Source organism: Poecilia mexicana, unplaced genomic scaffold (assembly GCF_051168715.1).
Source record: "Poecilia mexicana isolate PSO_F unplaced genomic scaffold, ASM5116871v1 scaffold_22, whole genome shotgun sequence".
In the NCBI taxonomy this organism is placed as follows: Eukaryota; Metazoa; Chordata; class Actinopteri; order Cyprinodontiformes; family Poeciliidae; genus Poecilia; species Poecilia mexicana.
In genome coordinates this window covers 23,519,838-23,536,089 of record NW_028263391.1, presented here as the reverse complement: position 1 = coordinate 23,536,089, position 16,252 = coordinate 23,519,838, and the positions used below count along the sequence as shown (strand labels likewise).

Here is a 16,252-nt window from a genome sequence, read left to right as displayed (position 1 = left end):
ATGGTGGCAATGTCATGATCTTAGATTAGATACACTTGGCAGCACAATGCTGTTTTAGATGAAATTATTAGGCTTAATGGATAGAAGGGAAAAAACAGAAAAGAAAAAACAAATTGATTCCAAATGGGAATTTATGTAAATAATAGAATAGACATAGCCCTTACTGTACCAAAGCAGGGGACTTCAGGTGACCCTCGCATAACAATATATATAGAATATAAGAATATATTCAAACTTGGGTAGAAAATATGAAAACAGAAAAATAAGAATAAGAGACTGTAAAGTAAGGGCAAATTAACAACATAAGAAAAATTATATTGTAATTAAAAATGGCATATTCTGCTGAAAATAAATATGCAAGTCAGTATGGTACTTAATAAAGATGAATCAAAAATAAATCAAGGAAAAATATTACTTAATTTAGAACACAATTTCTTGAGAGAACTTGCCACTCTCAAGATGGCGGCCCACGTGTCTTTACGGCGACACGTCGTTAATTTTTCGTTTACTCTTCCATTTGTGGTCATTATTCTCTCCACTTTCTGCCTCATTTTCCAACAGTGGACATTTTCTGAATCGGTAAACTAATAATAAAAGGACGAGCAGGCGCATTAACATAAATTATTGGGAAACCCAAACATTTTTCTTCAAGTTAACCACGCCTCACTAAAAACACCAACCTCTTCCGTTTACGTCACATTGGCGGGAAAGCAATGAAACGTCACGCAGAATCCGACCGGAGTTTTAAAAACATCTGAAATCGTGTAAACTGCTAGCTACCGAGAGGCTGTTCTTTTGCTGCTACTGCTTTACTCAACAATGGCGACGTCTTCTTTCTCAAGGGTAACAACTTTAAATGAGACATTAATTGATAAATATTTGTTACAAACTAACGTAGTTTTTATGTCCTCCATTAAGGGTTGCTTCGTTTTTAAACCCAGTGCAAAGAAGAAGAAGAAGACAACTGTTGATCTTGGTGAGACGCATCAGCTGTTCAGCTAAGCTGTTGACGGATTAATTTGTTTTGTTTGGGGATTTTTTGTGCTCAAATCTTGAATAATTTCTGCACAGAGAGTTATTTCACCGACGGTTGTGAAGGTGCCGAGAGCAGCGAAACACGCTTCAAACTTTGTTTGGATCTGTGGAACAAAATCAAAACAGAAACAGAGGTAAGAACAGATTTTATCAGAAAAAAACAAAACAAAACATTGTTTTAAAATAGAAATAAATGACATCTGGTTTTCAAGTAAAACAATATTCACAAATAAAAATCTGAAGAATGACACGCGTTTAAATTAAGTTTATTTCTGGACCTTCCTAAATAAATCCCAGTTTATTATTAACAGTACACAAAAAATTATTTAAGTAAGGGTAGCATTACTTTTTTAACATTTTTGCTCAAGTAAAAGTAAAAAGTAGATATAAAGAATTACTCAAGCAAGAGTAAACAAGATTAGTCAAGTACTGAGTAACTGATGAAAACATAATTTAATATGTGAAAAATCATATCAGCAGATGGATCAAAATATAAATTTATGTGGAAGTTGTTTTAAAAAATCATATAAATAACAAAACTACAAAATAACACAATCAGATAAAATAAACTTTTTTCCAAGTCAGTTTATTTTAATATTAAACTTTAAAAATGTTGATGATATCAAGCTTGTTCTTTGTTCAGTGAAGTTTCTCATAGTGTAGATTAACCAGAAATTTTACTCAAGGAAAAGTAGCGATACTTCGTAATAAAATTATTCAAGTCAAAGTAGAAATGCACCTAAAAGTACTTGTATTTAAAAAAAAAATAATAATTTAAAGCAAACGTAACTAGTTATTACCCAACTCTGATCTGAGTTGTACACTCTGCAATCTTGTATTCAAAGATGGAAGCATGAAGAAAAACTGACGTATTCCCCAGTAGCAGTCAGTCTTGAAACACATCTGAAGAGGCCTCTGACTGAACACTGTTGCTGTATGATGGTTTCCTGACTGTCATGACATAAATTAAACTGTAAATGAATGAAATGAACACATAAACATGCTAACAGCTCTGGACAGCAGAGACAAAAATCAGTTGTCAGCACTCACTGCTAATCCTTCTCATTTGCTTTTGCTGCTCCTCTTTGAATTTGAAAGTCACAGAAATTAATCATGAAATCTGTCGGAAAGTAAATGCGCAAAACCAGCAGAAATAATCAAAAAGCTCCACAAACTTAGAGTATCACCTTCCAGCTGGACGTTTTCTGCCACAGTGTGGTTCCCAGAATGCTACAGGATGTATGAAATGTTTTAAACAGGATCTGCAGGACGAACTCAACAGAAACATTTTGGACAGCTTGCTGGAGTTCACCAGGAAGTGCTCCTCCACCCGTCGTCACGGCAACTGGGCCTCCCAGATGAGGGCCAGTGAGATCCCCACCGCCGCGCTCGTCCTGGGTAAGCTGGCAACATTCAGAGTATCGTTTCTGATCAAACCAGCATTACTTCTAATATCTGTGATGCTCTTCTGAAGGGGTGAATGTTCCCGATCACGACATCACGTTCCAGAGTTTATCTGAGCTGCTCCGTTGTTCCGTCACGCCTCATGTTGCGTCTTTACAGGCCAAAGAGTGTGGAGGTAAAAACTGCCAGGCAGTCGGGTTGTTTTGGACTTCACAGCACATTTATGATTCATAAATAAAGTCTCAGATTTTTTTCACAGATTTGATTTCCGTTAGGAAGCAATTTTTTGTTTGTTGTTTTTGCTCACTAAAAAATAAATGAAAAACGACAGGAAATGTTTTCAAGAAGTGACTTTTATTTTGAATATCCCTTGTGTGAGCCGAACGACAGATTATTAGGGCCAGGATACAACCAGTTTTGCTTCATTACAAGAATATTGTCACAATATTAGCTGAAATAAGACATAACTTGCCCAGAAAAATGTCTTTAAAATTATGAGGAAAAGTTTTTTTTAATGAGAACAAAGCTGGGATAATGAATTTTGTTTTCTGTGTCGGAGTTTCCATTAAATTACTACTTCATTCTTCTACTATTGGGACTTTATTCTGCTCATATTGTCAAATTATTGGGACCTTTTACTGATAACGTTACGGCTTTGTAATATTGCAAAAATAACATTATTCTTGGAATGTTAGAATAATGTTCAACAATGAACATGTTACAATATAATTTTACAAAATTATTTCATAAAATATTTTTTTACTTTACAAAATCAACATTTTTTGTAACCAAAACCCCCCCAAAAAATAACAACAATCTCAGCCTGACCATTACCCATACAGTTGGCTAGGATTCAAAGTCCAAATAAATAGAACAAACAAGATGGCCGCTCTGTGTGCTGACATCACTCTGAACTAAAAAAACCCAAAGCGTGCATTGGTGGGGGGCGGGGGGGGAATTTAGATTTTCCAAAAATTTAATGAATTTAATCAATAAAATAGATTTATCCTCCAGCCTTACATTAAGTTTTGTTCTTTCTGATCATTTCAGCTTTGAAACATCTGATGAAAAGAGTCCTTGAGAGACTGATGGATGCTGTTGTGGACGATGAAGAAGAAGAGGAGGAGGAGAAGGAGGAGGTCCAGCATAGCGGTGCTCTGCTCCATAAGAGTGTTCACTGCTCTCTAAGAGCTCTCTGTGATTGGTACAGCTCAAAAACGAAGGCAAGGCCACAAAGCGTATTGATCATGCATGTTTTCAGTGGGTGATTATGGGTTTACTCATTTTAGATGTTTGTTGACAGAAATCCAGCTGCAGTTCTTCTGGAAAGAAGCGCAGCTCCTCCACTGTGGATGAGCACCAGCAGCCTCCTGTTGTGATCATTTTCAAAGATTTGGAGGCTTTTAACCCAAAGGTTCTGCAGGACTTCATACTCATCTGCAGGTATTTACTTATTTTTTAAAATTTGAAGTTATTTTTATAAAACTTAATGCGCATTAATCAATATGAGTGCATTAAAACAACCATGTAAATATGACACATTTGGCCAGAAAGGCTAACTTTCATCTGTAGTCTGGATGAACACACGTCATTTACAGTTAATTACAAGAAATGATCAATAGTGGTACAAATTAGCAATTATAAAAACCACAATGCAAAAACACAAAATTTTACTTAGTATTGGTGTATTTTCTAGTGCAAACATCTTGCTAACATGGGAAAAACGTCATAAGTGAACTAATCTGCCGATGTAACTAATGCTTTTTAATCCATATTAAGGAATTATTCACTTAAAATAACCTCCTATATCTGGTTGAAAAGTAACTTATAAGTTAGTTCTATCTTATTTCAAATGAACTAAAATATGTGTAGTAGAAACTAGACCACAAATAGTCTGTTTTTGCAGTGTAAAGGGAAGCTAAGCTGTGTTTATTGTCTGTTCCAGTCGATATCTCGATCGTTTGCCGCTGATGTTCATCTTCGGCATCGCCACGTCGCCCAGCACCGTCCAGCGCATGCTGCCTCACTCTGTGTCCTCGCTGCTCTGCATCGAGCTCTTCCAGTCTCTGTCCTGCACTCAGCACCTCACCACCGTCATCGACAAGGTCTGGACTTTGACTAGGCCATCCTAACGCATCAGTATGTGATGATCAGTGCAGCTCCATGTTCAGTGTTTTTCTAGCTTTTTGACTTTATTCTCATAATATTTTGTTGTACCACTTCATTCTTGTGATTTTATTCCGGTAAAGAGAAAAAAATGGCCCTAAGTCGCCGTCGTATAGTTGTCCGAAAATCAAAGTCTGGATAAATAGAAATTATAAGACAGACTTATCAAACAAGATGGCGGCCCTAAAATCACTCTGGACTATTGGTGGAACAAATAAATTAAAAATGAAATCTTCAGAAACCAAAGCTTTGATAATTGATACAGTCGAGTTTATGGTTACTGATTGATCCAGTTTCCTTGCAGCTCATCCTGACTCACTCCTTTCCTTTCAAACTCAACGGGAAAGTGATGCAAGTTCTGGTCAGCATCTTCCTCTACCACGATTTCTCAGTCAGAAACTTCATAAAGGGTCTCCAGGTAAGAATCAGACCTTTGCAATTGTTTTTTTGTGTTTTTTGCAAACATAGTGGAGTGATTTTTGGCCCCTGCTTTGTGCAGCTGGCCCTGTTGGAGCATTTCCACTCCCAGCCTCTGAGCTCACTGTGCTGCAGGAAGAAGGAAGCTCAGATTCAGCTGCAGCAGCTCAGCGCCGGAGACCTGGACAGGATCAGGCAGCTGCCGTCGTTCAACAGGTGCAAAAACGCTTTTTTCACAAATAAAATCAGATTAAAGAAAAATTCTTATTTATTTTGTTAAATAAATAAAAAGAATTCAGAAATTACAAACAATATATTTGTAATATCTTAAGACATTTTTGGTACAATTTGAATACATTTTTGGTACAATTTTAAGGAAACTGTTCTAAAATTTTAATTTAAAAATTTCATATTTCTTAAAATTTTACCAAGAATTTTAAGATTTTTTTTTTGTAGTTTCTTAAAAAAATCACAAATGACAGAAAATGTTTTCCAAAAGAGGCTTTTATTTCAGTCATTGAACCTACATAAGAGAACCACAGACAACGTATATCAGTTTTCTGACTTTTGCAAAAGGAGAAGACTCAGCAAACTGCTCCTCCAGCAGCAGCTTATTTGGAAAAAAATTATTTTGGGGAAGCTAAGTGTGCTAAACATTTTCAGTTAGCAAAAGCACTAAGCTAAGAAATAGCTCTGCTATTAGATCAATGGATTTTTCCTGAAAAATTAATTTAGGGGAAGCTGAGTGCACTCATTTTTCCTCAAAGTTAGCTAAATTGCTAAGCTAAAAATTGGCTCCACTATTAGCGGATTAGCAGAAGTGTTTTATCCAGGTTTTTTTAATAACAGCTGTTTCATGCTTGTATCGGAGGTTTCTGAAGGAGCAAGAGCAACAGGAACAAGACAATCTGCAGACTGACGACACTTATTTAAAGGTGATTTCTTTGCAATATCTCTTTATCAAAATCAGGAAATAAATATTGCCTGTATTTTAGCCTAAATTAGATTTTCAAATAACTTAATTCATTTCTAGGAAGTGTGTCAGAAACTGCTGAAGGGTCTTCATAAATACCACAAGAACTATTACCCCGTCCTGCGCTGTCTCCACACTCTGACCTCCTCGTTGCCTCGCTACCCTCTGGGCAAACAGGCAAAGATGTTTCCCTCATTAGCTGCATTTAAAATGCTTGCTACTTATTAGCATTTTTGTCCCTTTTATTTTCTACACATCTTGTTTTTGCTTTCCAGATCAGAGAGCTTCATTTGATCTGTCTGGAGAAGAACGTGTGGGAGAGTGAAGAATACCAGTCGGCCATGAAACTTTTAAAGTCAGGCTCAAATTTGTTCCTACTTTTTACTTATTTATTTATTATTCTGCAATTATTTATTATTCTGGTGCCTTCCACCTGGGGGAGTTTAGTTTTACCACTAGATGGCGCCATACTCAAGGATATCCTGAGTATGGTGTAAAGAAGTTTTTTTTTCTTTAAAATGTGTATATTTTTTGTAGAGTTTTGGCTTAATTATCTCAGTGTGCTGTTCTTTAAGCAACTGGAGTTTTTGTTGGATCTTCATACTCTACGTAATGATTAATCGATTACTAAATTAATTTAAAATGATTTCAGTAATCGATTAATCACAACTAATCGCTAAGCTTTGTTCACTATCCTTTTGTCTGAATACTGCATCAGTCCAGAACTGAATATTATGAAAACATGGAGTTGCAGTAGTTGACGATTATTTCAGAAATTGATTAATCCGATTAATCGTTTCAGCTGTATTTTTGTGCAACCAGTGTCTTTTCGGTGTCTTTTCTCCAGGATGCTGGCGAAAGATGAGCTGATTTCTTTGCTTCAGAAATGTGCAGAGGTTCTGCAGCCGGTCAAGTCTAAGAAGATGAAGAACGCTCTCGTCCAGCTGGAGGAGCTACTTGATAAATTTAAGCAGCTGAATGGTAAGCTGTGAAAATGTTCAATGCATCCGGAGTGGTTTTCTGTGTGACATGCATTAGAGTAAAGGTTTTGTTTGTTCAGCTGCTGCTGAACTGGCCCCCAGTGTGGAGGAGAAACTCACCTGTCCAGTGAAAAACCTTCAGAAGAAAACGGATCTGTTCCAGCTGCAGAAGGTAGACGCTCCTCTGGTCCATCCAGGAAACAACACTCAAGTTTCTTCAGGAGAAACTCAAACTTAATGCTTCTGTAGACGCTGCTGGAGATGAACGAGTCCCGTAGGGCCAAGAGGATGAGTCCCTTTGAGGTTCTCCGGAACGAAGCCGTGGAGTTTGTTGACGGTTTAGTGAAGTAAGAAAACTAAAATTACAGAAGAAAACATCAAAAGTAGGACTGAAACGATTAATTAGCCCTGAAAATGTGTATTTTATTACTTAAAAAAGGAATTAATGTGTTTCTAATATTGTATAAAAAATCTTCTGTGGTTAAATTAAAAACCTACAGAATGTGCCAGTTTATAAAATCTGAATAATCAGTTAATTGTCAGCATAACCAATCGAATGATCAATTACTAAAATAATTATTAGTTGGTGCCCTAATCAGATCCTCCGTTGACGTTTGTCCAGGAATCATCTGTCGCCGCCGGAGTCCAAGCCGCTGTACGAAGTTTGCTACTACAGTTCGTCGGCCACCGTGAGGCGCCACCTCAACGCCACGCCTCGTACCTCCATCCAGGCGGCGCTTAGCAGCCCCTACTGCTACATCCAGGTACAACCGCTGCGTGAAGTACGACAGTTATTTATCATTCTTTATGTCCCTGATGTCAAAAACAAACATAAAGGTAGTTTTATGGGGCTGCTTCTTATTTTACCAGCGGGCTCCTGTAGATTGGTAGTCGGCCTGTCATGACAACAGATTTGGTGGACGATAAATTGTCCCAGTAATTATTGTGATAAACATTATTGTTTTTCTTTTTGTGACCATGTTCAAGTAATAATGCAAGTTCGACTATGTTAACAATATCGTGGTAACGCAGAATGAAGTTGTGGTATTACAGGAATAAAGCCTGTAAAGGTTAATTCTTCTCATGAAGCAGTGTTTTTGTTTTCCCCTCCAGAACGACAGCTTGAAGTCGGAGGACGGCTCTGTGTCGAACGCGGCTCCTGATATCTGCATCGCTCACAAGCTGCACCTGGAGTGTGGCCGGCTGATCAACCTGTACGACTGGCTGGAAGTGAGTTTTTATCTGTTTGGGTCGATAATATTTAAACCACTTCTGTAGGAGGCTGTGTTGATGCTGAGGTTCATGTTGCTGATTTTAAGATCAAATCCGGGCCTGGATTCTCACATGAACCGTGATCTGCATTTTGTTTTGTTTTTTGTGTTCAGGCCTACTCTACTGTTGTTTCTGCTGCAGAGGGCAACGATCCAGATCCAGATGGTTCTGGAAAAATGGATGAAGTCAAACAGTATCTTTTTCTTTTTTATATATATGAGTTAATAACCACTCCTTATTACAATGGCGTATTAGGGCCATTGTAGAAGGAAAAGAGAAAAGAAACGAGTACATTTCTGCCCAAAAACAGTTTTTTTTACTTTTGGAACTTAAAAAATGTCCACGTTTTTCCAGATAATTTCTAAATTAGCCTCAAAATTTCTGATTATTTTTTAGCAAATTTTTGACTTTGAGCTCAGAAATATCCAAGTTTTTTCTATAAATTTTCTGAACTAAATGTCATGTTTTTGGCAGAAATGTACTCCTTTGTTTTGTGTCTGCAGTAATCCCAAAACGTCGTCGTACGTTATCCCCGTTGTTTTTACCAACTTTATTAGTTCTACAGTTGCACAATAATGTAAAACTGTAAAAAAGCATTTTTTCTGTTACAAACAGGATCATTTATTTATACAGACAGGAGCCATTGCAGTAATAGTCACACTACAAACTGTTTGACAATTTGATTTCAAAAATCAAGGTTGCGTTCTAATTTCTCTTAGTAAATTCAATCTAATCCACCAACCGTAGAAATAATCCATACAGGCTCATTGGTCATGATGAAAGTCAGGGAGCATCAGAAATTGTTTTCCCAAGTTGATTTTACCAACTTGGCTCCTGCTTCTTGAGGTGGAGCTAATTTGTCTGTGAACGTAACACACTTTGTTGGGACTCACTGATGGCAAAAGTTTAAATTATATAGCTTAGAGAGCGACCCATAACTGACGTGTTGGTCAGGTAGCTGAGTTTGTCTCACACCACATTTATCACAATGTGATAAATGTCTGTTCATGTCTGCGTAGCTCCATATGACCATATTTTAAGGAGAAATCAGCTAAATAAACACAGTATTTGGCTCCCAGACGTCTGTGTTTTGACAGGCTTTACCGGAGCACATTGGTTGTTTTGGTGTCCGTCATGGCGGAGCGGGCGGGGTGTGAAGAGTGTGATGTCACATTCAAACGCAGTGGAATTCTTTTTGGATTGCTAGGTAACTGGGCTGGGCTCGATTTGGGTTGCTAGGTAACGGGGCTGGGCTCGGCTTGGGTTGCTAGGTAACGGGGCTGGGCTCGGCTTGGGTTGCTAGGTAACGGGGCTGGGCTCGGCTTGGGTTGCTAGGTAACGGGGCTGGGCTCGGCTTGGGTTGCTAGGTAACTGTGCTGGGCTCGGCTTGAGTTGCTAGGTAACTGGGCTGGGCTCGATTTGAGTTGCTAGATAACTGGGCTGGGCTCGATTTGAGTTGCTAGGTAACTGCTGGGCTCGGCTTGAGTTGCTAGGTAACTGGGCTGGGCTCGATTTGGGTTGCTAGGTAACGGGGCTGGGCTCGATTTGGGTTGCTAGGTAACGGGGCTGGGCTCGGCTTGAGTTGCTAGGTAACTGGGCTGGGCTCGATTTGGGTTGCTAGGTAACGGGGCTGGGCTCGATTTGGGTTGCTAGGTAACGGGGCTGGGCTCGGCTTGGGTTGCTAGGTAACGGGGCTGGGCTCGGCTTGGGTTGCTAGGTAACGGCAGAGTGCCTGTGGAATGTGACTTTTGAAAGGGCTCGCTAAAAATCATGAACTTATTGCCTAAAGTGGCTGGGTCGGTTTTTTAAGCGTCTGGCTGTTTTTAGAAGCAGTGAGATTGAAGAACAAAAATCTGAAAAAAGTGAATTTTCATAATGGGTCCCCTTTACAAAAGTGTCTTCATGATGATTTGATATGGTCTGGGGTTTAATTCCTAAACTCGCCGTTCAGCGCTCGTTTCATCCGCGCCGTGTCGGAGCTGGAGTTTCTTGGTTTCATCAAAGCAACCAAGAAGAAGACGGATCATGTGGCCCGGCTCACCTGGGGAGGATGCTAACAAAACTAACAAAACAAAAAACGTACCGCTCTTCTTGTTTTCACAACCAATTTGGGTCAATTTCTTTCTAATAAAAGGCACGTTTATTTTTCACTGTTTCGTTTATGTATTTGTTTTGCTGTAAGGTTTTTCTCTTACTCTAAATTAACTTTAGTATTACAGGACTGTAAAGAAGCAGTAAACTGCTCTCAAATTTCACTGCGGCAAAACTAGCCGCTATTCAGAAATGACAGTAGAGCCGTTACCTTGTTCCCTTATTGACTGAAGCTAAATTTAAGTTGTTTTTTATGCGTTTTTCTGCCTTCCTGTTCACTTTCTGTTACCATGGATACCTTATACAGAACGTTGCCAAAATAAAAGCATGAAACTTTAGCTGCAGCTACAAGAAACAAAGTAACTACATTCAGTTGGCCTTTACACCAGATATGATTGTTTCTCCTCTAGAAGGCAACAAGTGTAGTTTTGGAAAGGAGCCACAAACATTAAGAAACCATTTTGTAGAAGAAAGTATCAGAGAACAAAACAAGCGACCATTTTGAGGCTGGAGAAGTGAATGTTACAGAAAATATGGATCCTGAAGAACTAAATGACAAACATTCACTACCAGAAAACAAAGTTTATGGGATAAATGTTTGGCAGTGCTTTTGTTTTTAATGTGTTGTATGTTACTTCCTTTTCTCGTTCTTTACTTCGCTGGTATTTCCACAGTCTTCTGTTTTGCCATCAGTTTTTTAAAGCTAAGCTTTGGCAGCTTTAACAACTGGGAAAAGGTTTTCACCAGTTTCCTGTTTGCAGGTTTTCACCAGCTTCCTGCCATAGCCCAAAAAGGTTTAGTGTGCTTTAGATAATAGCACACAATGAATAACTATTAATTATTACTGTTCATGTTAATACATTATCATATAATGTATATTTAATTATTACCTCTTAAATGTGTAAATAACCATAACTGTTATTGCAGAAAATTTTAATGTTTTATTTTGCCAGTAATTTTTAAATATTTGATTTTGCATTTTCTGCCTAGTGCTGCTCTATTAGTTTGTTTTCCCTCAACTACAGAAGTTAGTGACTTATAGTTTCAGTTAGAGTAGTTGGTTTTCACAGAGCAACTGGAAGCATTGCTTCATATTGGCAGTCCCTCAGGTGTGTCGATTGAAAAAGTATTTGTTCAGAGTCTGGTGTGGATGAACCCGACCTCAGCCCAATAGACGGATTAGAGCCAGGCCTTCTCGTCCAACATCAGCGTGTGACCTCACAAATGCACTTCTGGAAGAATGGTCAAAAATCCCCATAAACACACTACACCTGGTGGAGAGCGTTCCAGAAGAGCTGAGGCTGTTCTGGCTGCAAAGGATGGACCGACGTCACCCTGAGAAGAGAGAGGTCACTGGAAACAGTGTTTCAGCAATAAGCATGGCAACAAAATATCACATTGTCTTATTTAGCTGGGCTCTTGTTTTGAAATTACACATCAGGTCCAGATGTCATTTGCTGGGTGTCTTCCGTTTTTCAGCAACATGCATGTCAACTTTTGGAAAATAAAATAAGTTGCAATAAGTTCCATAATGCAGCTTGAAGTGTGACGCAGAAAAGAAGTGAATCACTGAAAATTTTCAGACATTTCCACAAGCAAAGATTCTCAACTCTCGATTTATTGTTTTTTTTTTTTTTGTTTGTTTTTCTCCACTAAAGTACATCGGTTGCAAACTGATACCAGCTGGGAAAAAGAAACTTTAAAATAAATACAGACACTGGTGGGAATAAAACAAAAAAACAGAAGTTACCTACTGTGTTTAATTTAAAAAGCAATAAATGAGGGACAGACGGCTGAAAAACACCGACTTGTTTCTCTTCTTTTCAGATTGACCAGCAAACCTTGTAAAACTCTCCAGCGCCTCTTTTGTATTTACACGTAATAGAAACAACAGACAAAGCCTGGAATGCTGGGAATCGATACAAAAAGTGAGATAACAGGGAACAGAGGCCACTCGTAGAGATAGGGTCCATTAATTTACACCAGGAAGCAGCTAGCTGCTAGCCGCCGCTTCGCGTCGTCGCCCAGAGACGGATAAATGGCACGGTCAGAAAAGTTTCATTTAAACTAGCTAAATTAAATCTCTTGGGATGAGAACTTTTCTTTTCTTTGAGATATCACATGACAGCTTGCAGCAGGAGGAGGAGGTCTTGTTGCGGACGGTTCTGTGCCACACTCAGGAAACATCTGGAGAAAAGGAGAGGTCAGGTTGAAACCAGATTTGTTAGCTTCGACTTCAGATCTGCCTGCCAGCGCAGCAGGAATGTGAAAATAAAAACTCACAGCTGGCAGGCTGCTCCCCGAACCGCCGCATTAGCTGGTCGTGTGTGAACTTCACGAAGGTGTCGTATTGTTCTGGAAAATAGGCAGAACATTTTGGACTTTAGTTTATCTGGAAACCAAGGAGAAGAAAAAATGGATTCCTGCTGAAGTAAACAAATTGATTTTGCCAGGAAGCTGACAATATACGGCATCTATATTTTACTGAAAGCATTTAAAGCTAGAGATGCAATGTGTGGTTCACTTGCGGCCTCTAGATGATTTACTTTTGGCCCATCAGTTCACATTTTTTGTTGATAAAATTAATCAGTTTTTATATATAGTAATATTTTAAATTTTTTGTGGAACATATTTATTTTTTGTGGACCGATATCCATTTTCTGGATTTTGTAACTTGTCAGGAGATTGCAGATATGAATTAGCTTTTGCTATAATCTGGTACGGCCCACAAAACGGTGACATTTATGTTTAAGTTTTCACTTTTTAAATAAAGTTCATTATCGCAACTAATTCAGGATTTTTACAAATGCAATCTTAAATATTTAAGTACAAAACAGTATTTTCATTTATTAACAAGTTTTCCACTTTCATTGATGTTTCTGTTTGATAGAAACGTCTTAATGATGCTTAAAGTGTGATTTATATGGAGACTTTGTTCAATCATATTTTTGAGTTTACTGACATTTATCAATATTCTTGTGTAAAATACATTAAAAAACCAACAACATTTTAGTCAGTTTTTAACATTAGCTGGACTTTGTGGCAACGATAAATCACAAATCTCATCACAAGAAATTTACCTTGATAAACGATACGATAATTGTCCATCCCTAATAATTCCTTTTCTACAAAAGCTAAAGATTACGTTGCTTTATTAAAATATTATCTTTCATTTGTTAGTGAAGCAATAAAAAGCAACAAATGTCTCCAGAAATTGTTTCAGTTTTAATAAGAAAAAAAGAAATTTAAAATTGACCCTAATGCTCTCAACTTGAAAGGTGTGGATCCCGCTGGTGTTTTCTGAATATTTGACTTAATAATAAACGTTCTGTGAGAAATCGTCTTTCTTTGCGTTTCTACTTGAAGAATGTTCACATTTATTACACAATATTTTAGTTTATGTAAATGCAGTCGATTAACAGTCTTTACCTGCCAGTTTTGAAGTCATGGTCTCCTCGTATTCCTCCCGCACCTTGTCTTCTCGCTCTTTGAGCAAGCGTTCACAGATCATCCCAACTTGCCTGAGCGTGAACAGCGGCTGTTCTTTTCTGGTCGGAGAGACGCCGCCTGAAGACGTCCCTGTTAAGGGAAAAAAAATAAAATAAATTGCTTGGAATGAGGCGGATTTAAAGTCATGCTAATGCTAATCCCAGACAAATTTACTACTTTATTTTTGAAAGTGCTGGAACAAATCCTCACAAATCCATAGCAGATGAACGTTTGTAGAAGTCTGTATTTAAATATGGAGCGTTAAATAAAGGCAAGAGGGATGAGTGGAAGAGGCTGTGTAACCATAACAGGCGGATTGAATGCGATATTTATGAATACAAACTTTTTGTTTGTATTCATGTTTGTATCATGATGAGTGGGGAAAGTTTACTGTAATCAGCATTTTGTTCAAAATATTTCCATGTTTCCATAATAATATTCATGGATGCTTGACAAGAGGATAATTAAGTTTAGGGCGAAATCGATCAATCGATTACTGAAGTAATCGTCGACTAATTTAGTTATCAATTAATCGCTAACTGAAGTATACAGATGCAAAAAATGGCCAATTGCTTAAGAAAAAACAGTCAGAGCCAAAACTGTGCAAAAATATGGTTCAAATAATGTTAAGAAAATCCAAATATTAAAATTAGTTAATCCAAACAAAAAACAGAATTTACCTAATTTATTAATTATTTATTTATTAATTATTTATTTATTAATCTATTGATTATTCTGATGAATAATCAATAGATTAATAAATAAATAATTGTTACTTACAGATAGGGCTGATGAATAAGATTTAAAAAAAAAAAAAGAAATATGTTCTACCCAAAACTCCAGGGACATTTTTTAGCTTCACTTAGTTAAAATTCAGCAAGCAACTTTTACTATCCAATCATCAGTTCACCCAGTAATTTTTTTTCTTGCACTTTAGCTTAAAAAAATCGTATTAAAATATTAAATTGCTTAATGTATTTCTAAACTTGCATACACAAAAAAAGATGTGAAAAAGCTGCAGAATGTGCCATTTCTATCAGATTGTCATAATAATCAAAAACTAAAATAAACAATTGCAGTAAAGCTTCTAAATACACATATTCGTCCATTTTCCTTTTATTTTTTTAACATTTGGCATCTTTTCCAGACCGACCTGGCATGCTGGATACATTCAAGGATAACTGGGAGGGGGATTCTGGAGAGTAGCAGCACTCTGGTTGTTGGTAGCCTCCATCTAGATGTTTCCTCTTCTGAATACGTTTGTACTCCTGTTTTATGTTGTTCAGGATTTGTTCTGGTGATTCAATCAAAGACACAATAAAACAGAGAAGAACAACAAGAGTCACCGGTTGTCCGTTAAACTGGTCATTCCGGAGGCCGGAGCTTTTACCTGCGCTGAGTCTGGACGACGACTCTCCAAATGGCGAGGGCTCCATGGTGAGGTACCGCCTCGGGGAGGAAGCCGATGGGGCCACCGGGATGCATCTCCGTCTTTTGGGGGACGCGGGGCTCATCAGTGGATCAAAATCCATGGTTCTCTTCAGGGTGGCTCCACACGCCATGACTTGGAAGTTGTCAAAGAAAGAGAATGGCTTTTAAAAAATGCAGGAAAATAACAATACTGAGGCCAGGTATTTCACCCAGGGACTTTAATAGTTAAAACTGTTTCTTTTCTTTTCTTTTTTCCTAAAGGAATACGTGTTGAACACACTGTGCTGGAAAGGCTTTAACAGCAGAGATCCGCCGCTAGCTTCGCCTGGAAGCCAATAATCAAAAAGAAAACAGAGCTAACACTAGCTTAGACTACCGCTGACCCTGGACTACTTCCTACATTTATGTATAAATAATTTGTTTTACCTGTTAAGCGAAAGTAATTCCGACCAGAGGTGTTGACTTAGTTCTGCTGGGAGAGTTGTTTTCCAGAAGTTAAGTGCCGAGCAGCCAGCTGCGGGCCAACTGTTGGTCTGCAGATAGCGTTGCTACGAGCTAACGCTACTTAGCTGCTTGTTTTTGATACGAGGCTGTCGGCGTGTCCGCCCCCTGACGTCACAAGTCAAACCCGGAAGCTAGGCATTCTGGGCTATGTAGTGACATGCCGCAAGGAGAATAAAGATGATTAATTATATTGTGGGGAAATTGTCAAATAATAAAAATATTATTTGACAATAGTTTAAGATTGGTTATTCCAATCTTAAACTAAAAAGATTGGAATAACCCTGTTAGGTTAGTTCTGATTGGTCGTTCTTTTTCTAGACTTTTGTTAATAAACGATTGTTTGGATGACTATCCCATCTAGTTCTGGATGCTGTGTATCTGGACGGATTTACGGATTTTGCTTTTACTTTTTATTTATTTTTACTTTTAGCTATTTGTTGTGATGCATAACCATGACAACAAGTTATTGTTTTTACAACTTGGAGCAGCT

General features: G+C 38.0%; 2 protein-coding genes across 2 annotated transcripts; one reads left to right on the top strand and one right to left on the bottom strand.

Annotated features, from left to right (window-relative positions):
• The first annotated feature begins 686 nt into the window (after window positions 1–686).
• orc3 (origin recognition complex, subunit 3) lies at window positions 687–10,397 on the top strand. The gene is made up of 20 exons (XM_015001107.2): window positions 687–843; window positions 919–976; window positions 1,072–1,169; window positions 2,295–2,433; window positions 2,510–2,614; window positions 3,490–3,662; window positions 3,743–3,882; window positions 4,385–4,544; window positions 4,910–5,023; window positions 5,105–5,238; window positions 5,894–5,957; window positions 6,056–6,172; window positions 6,271–6,350; window positions 6,843–6,976; window positions 7,056–7,147; window positions 7,225–7,322; window positions 7,598–7,739; window positions 8,089–8,205; window positions 8,361–8,440; window positions 10,199–10,397. Exons 1-20 carry the CDS (start codon window positions 820–822, stop codon window positions 10,302–10,304), a joined length of 2,175 nt encoding a protein of 724 aa, XP_014856593.2. The 5' UTR covers window positions 687–819; the 3' UTR covers window positions 10,305–10,397.
• Window positions 10,398–11,938: 1,541 nt separating this feature from the next.
• Window positions 11,939–15,858, bottom strand: LOC106926290 (akirin-2-like). The gene is made up of 6 exons (XM_015001119.2): window positions 15,685–15,858; window positions 15,218–15,391; window positions 14,981–15,121; window positions 13,768–13,917; window positions 12,622–12,693; window positions 11,939–12,525 (listed from the first exon to the last, which is right to left on the bottom strand). The coding sequence occupies exons 2-6, from the start codon at window positions 15,387–15,389 to the stop codon at window positions 12,515–12,517; spliced, it is 546 nt and encodes a 181-aa protein (XP_014856605.2). The 5' UTR covers window positions 15,390–15,391; window positions 15,685–15,858; the 3' UTR covers window positions 11,939–12,514.
• Window positions 15,859–16,252: the final 394 nt, after the last annotated feature.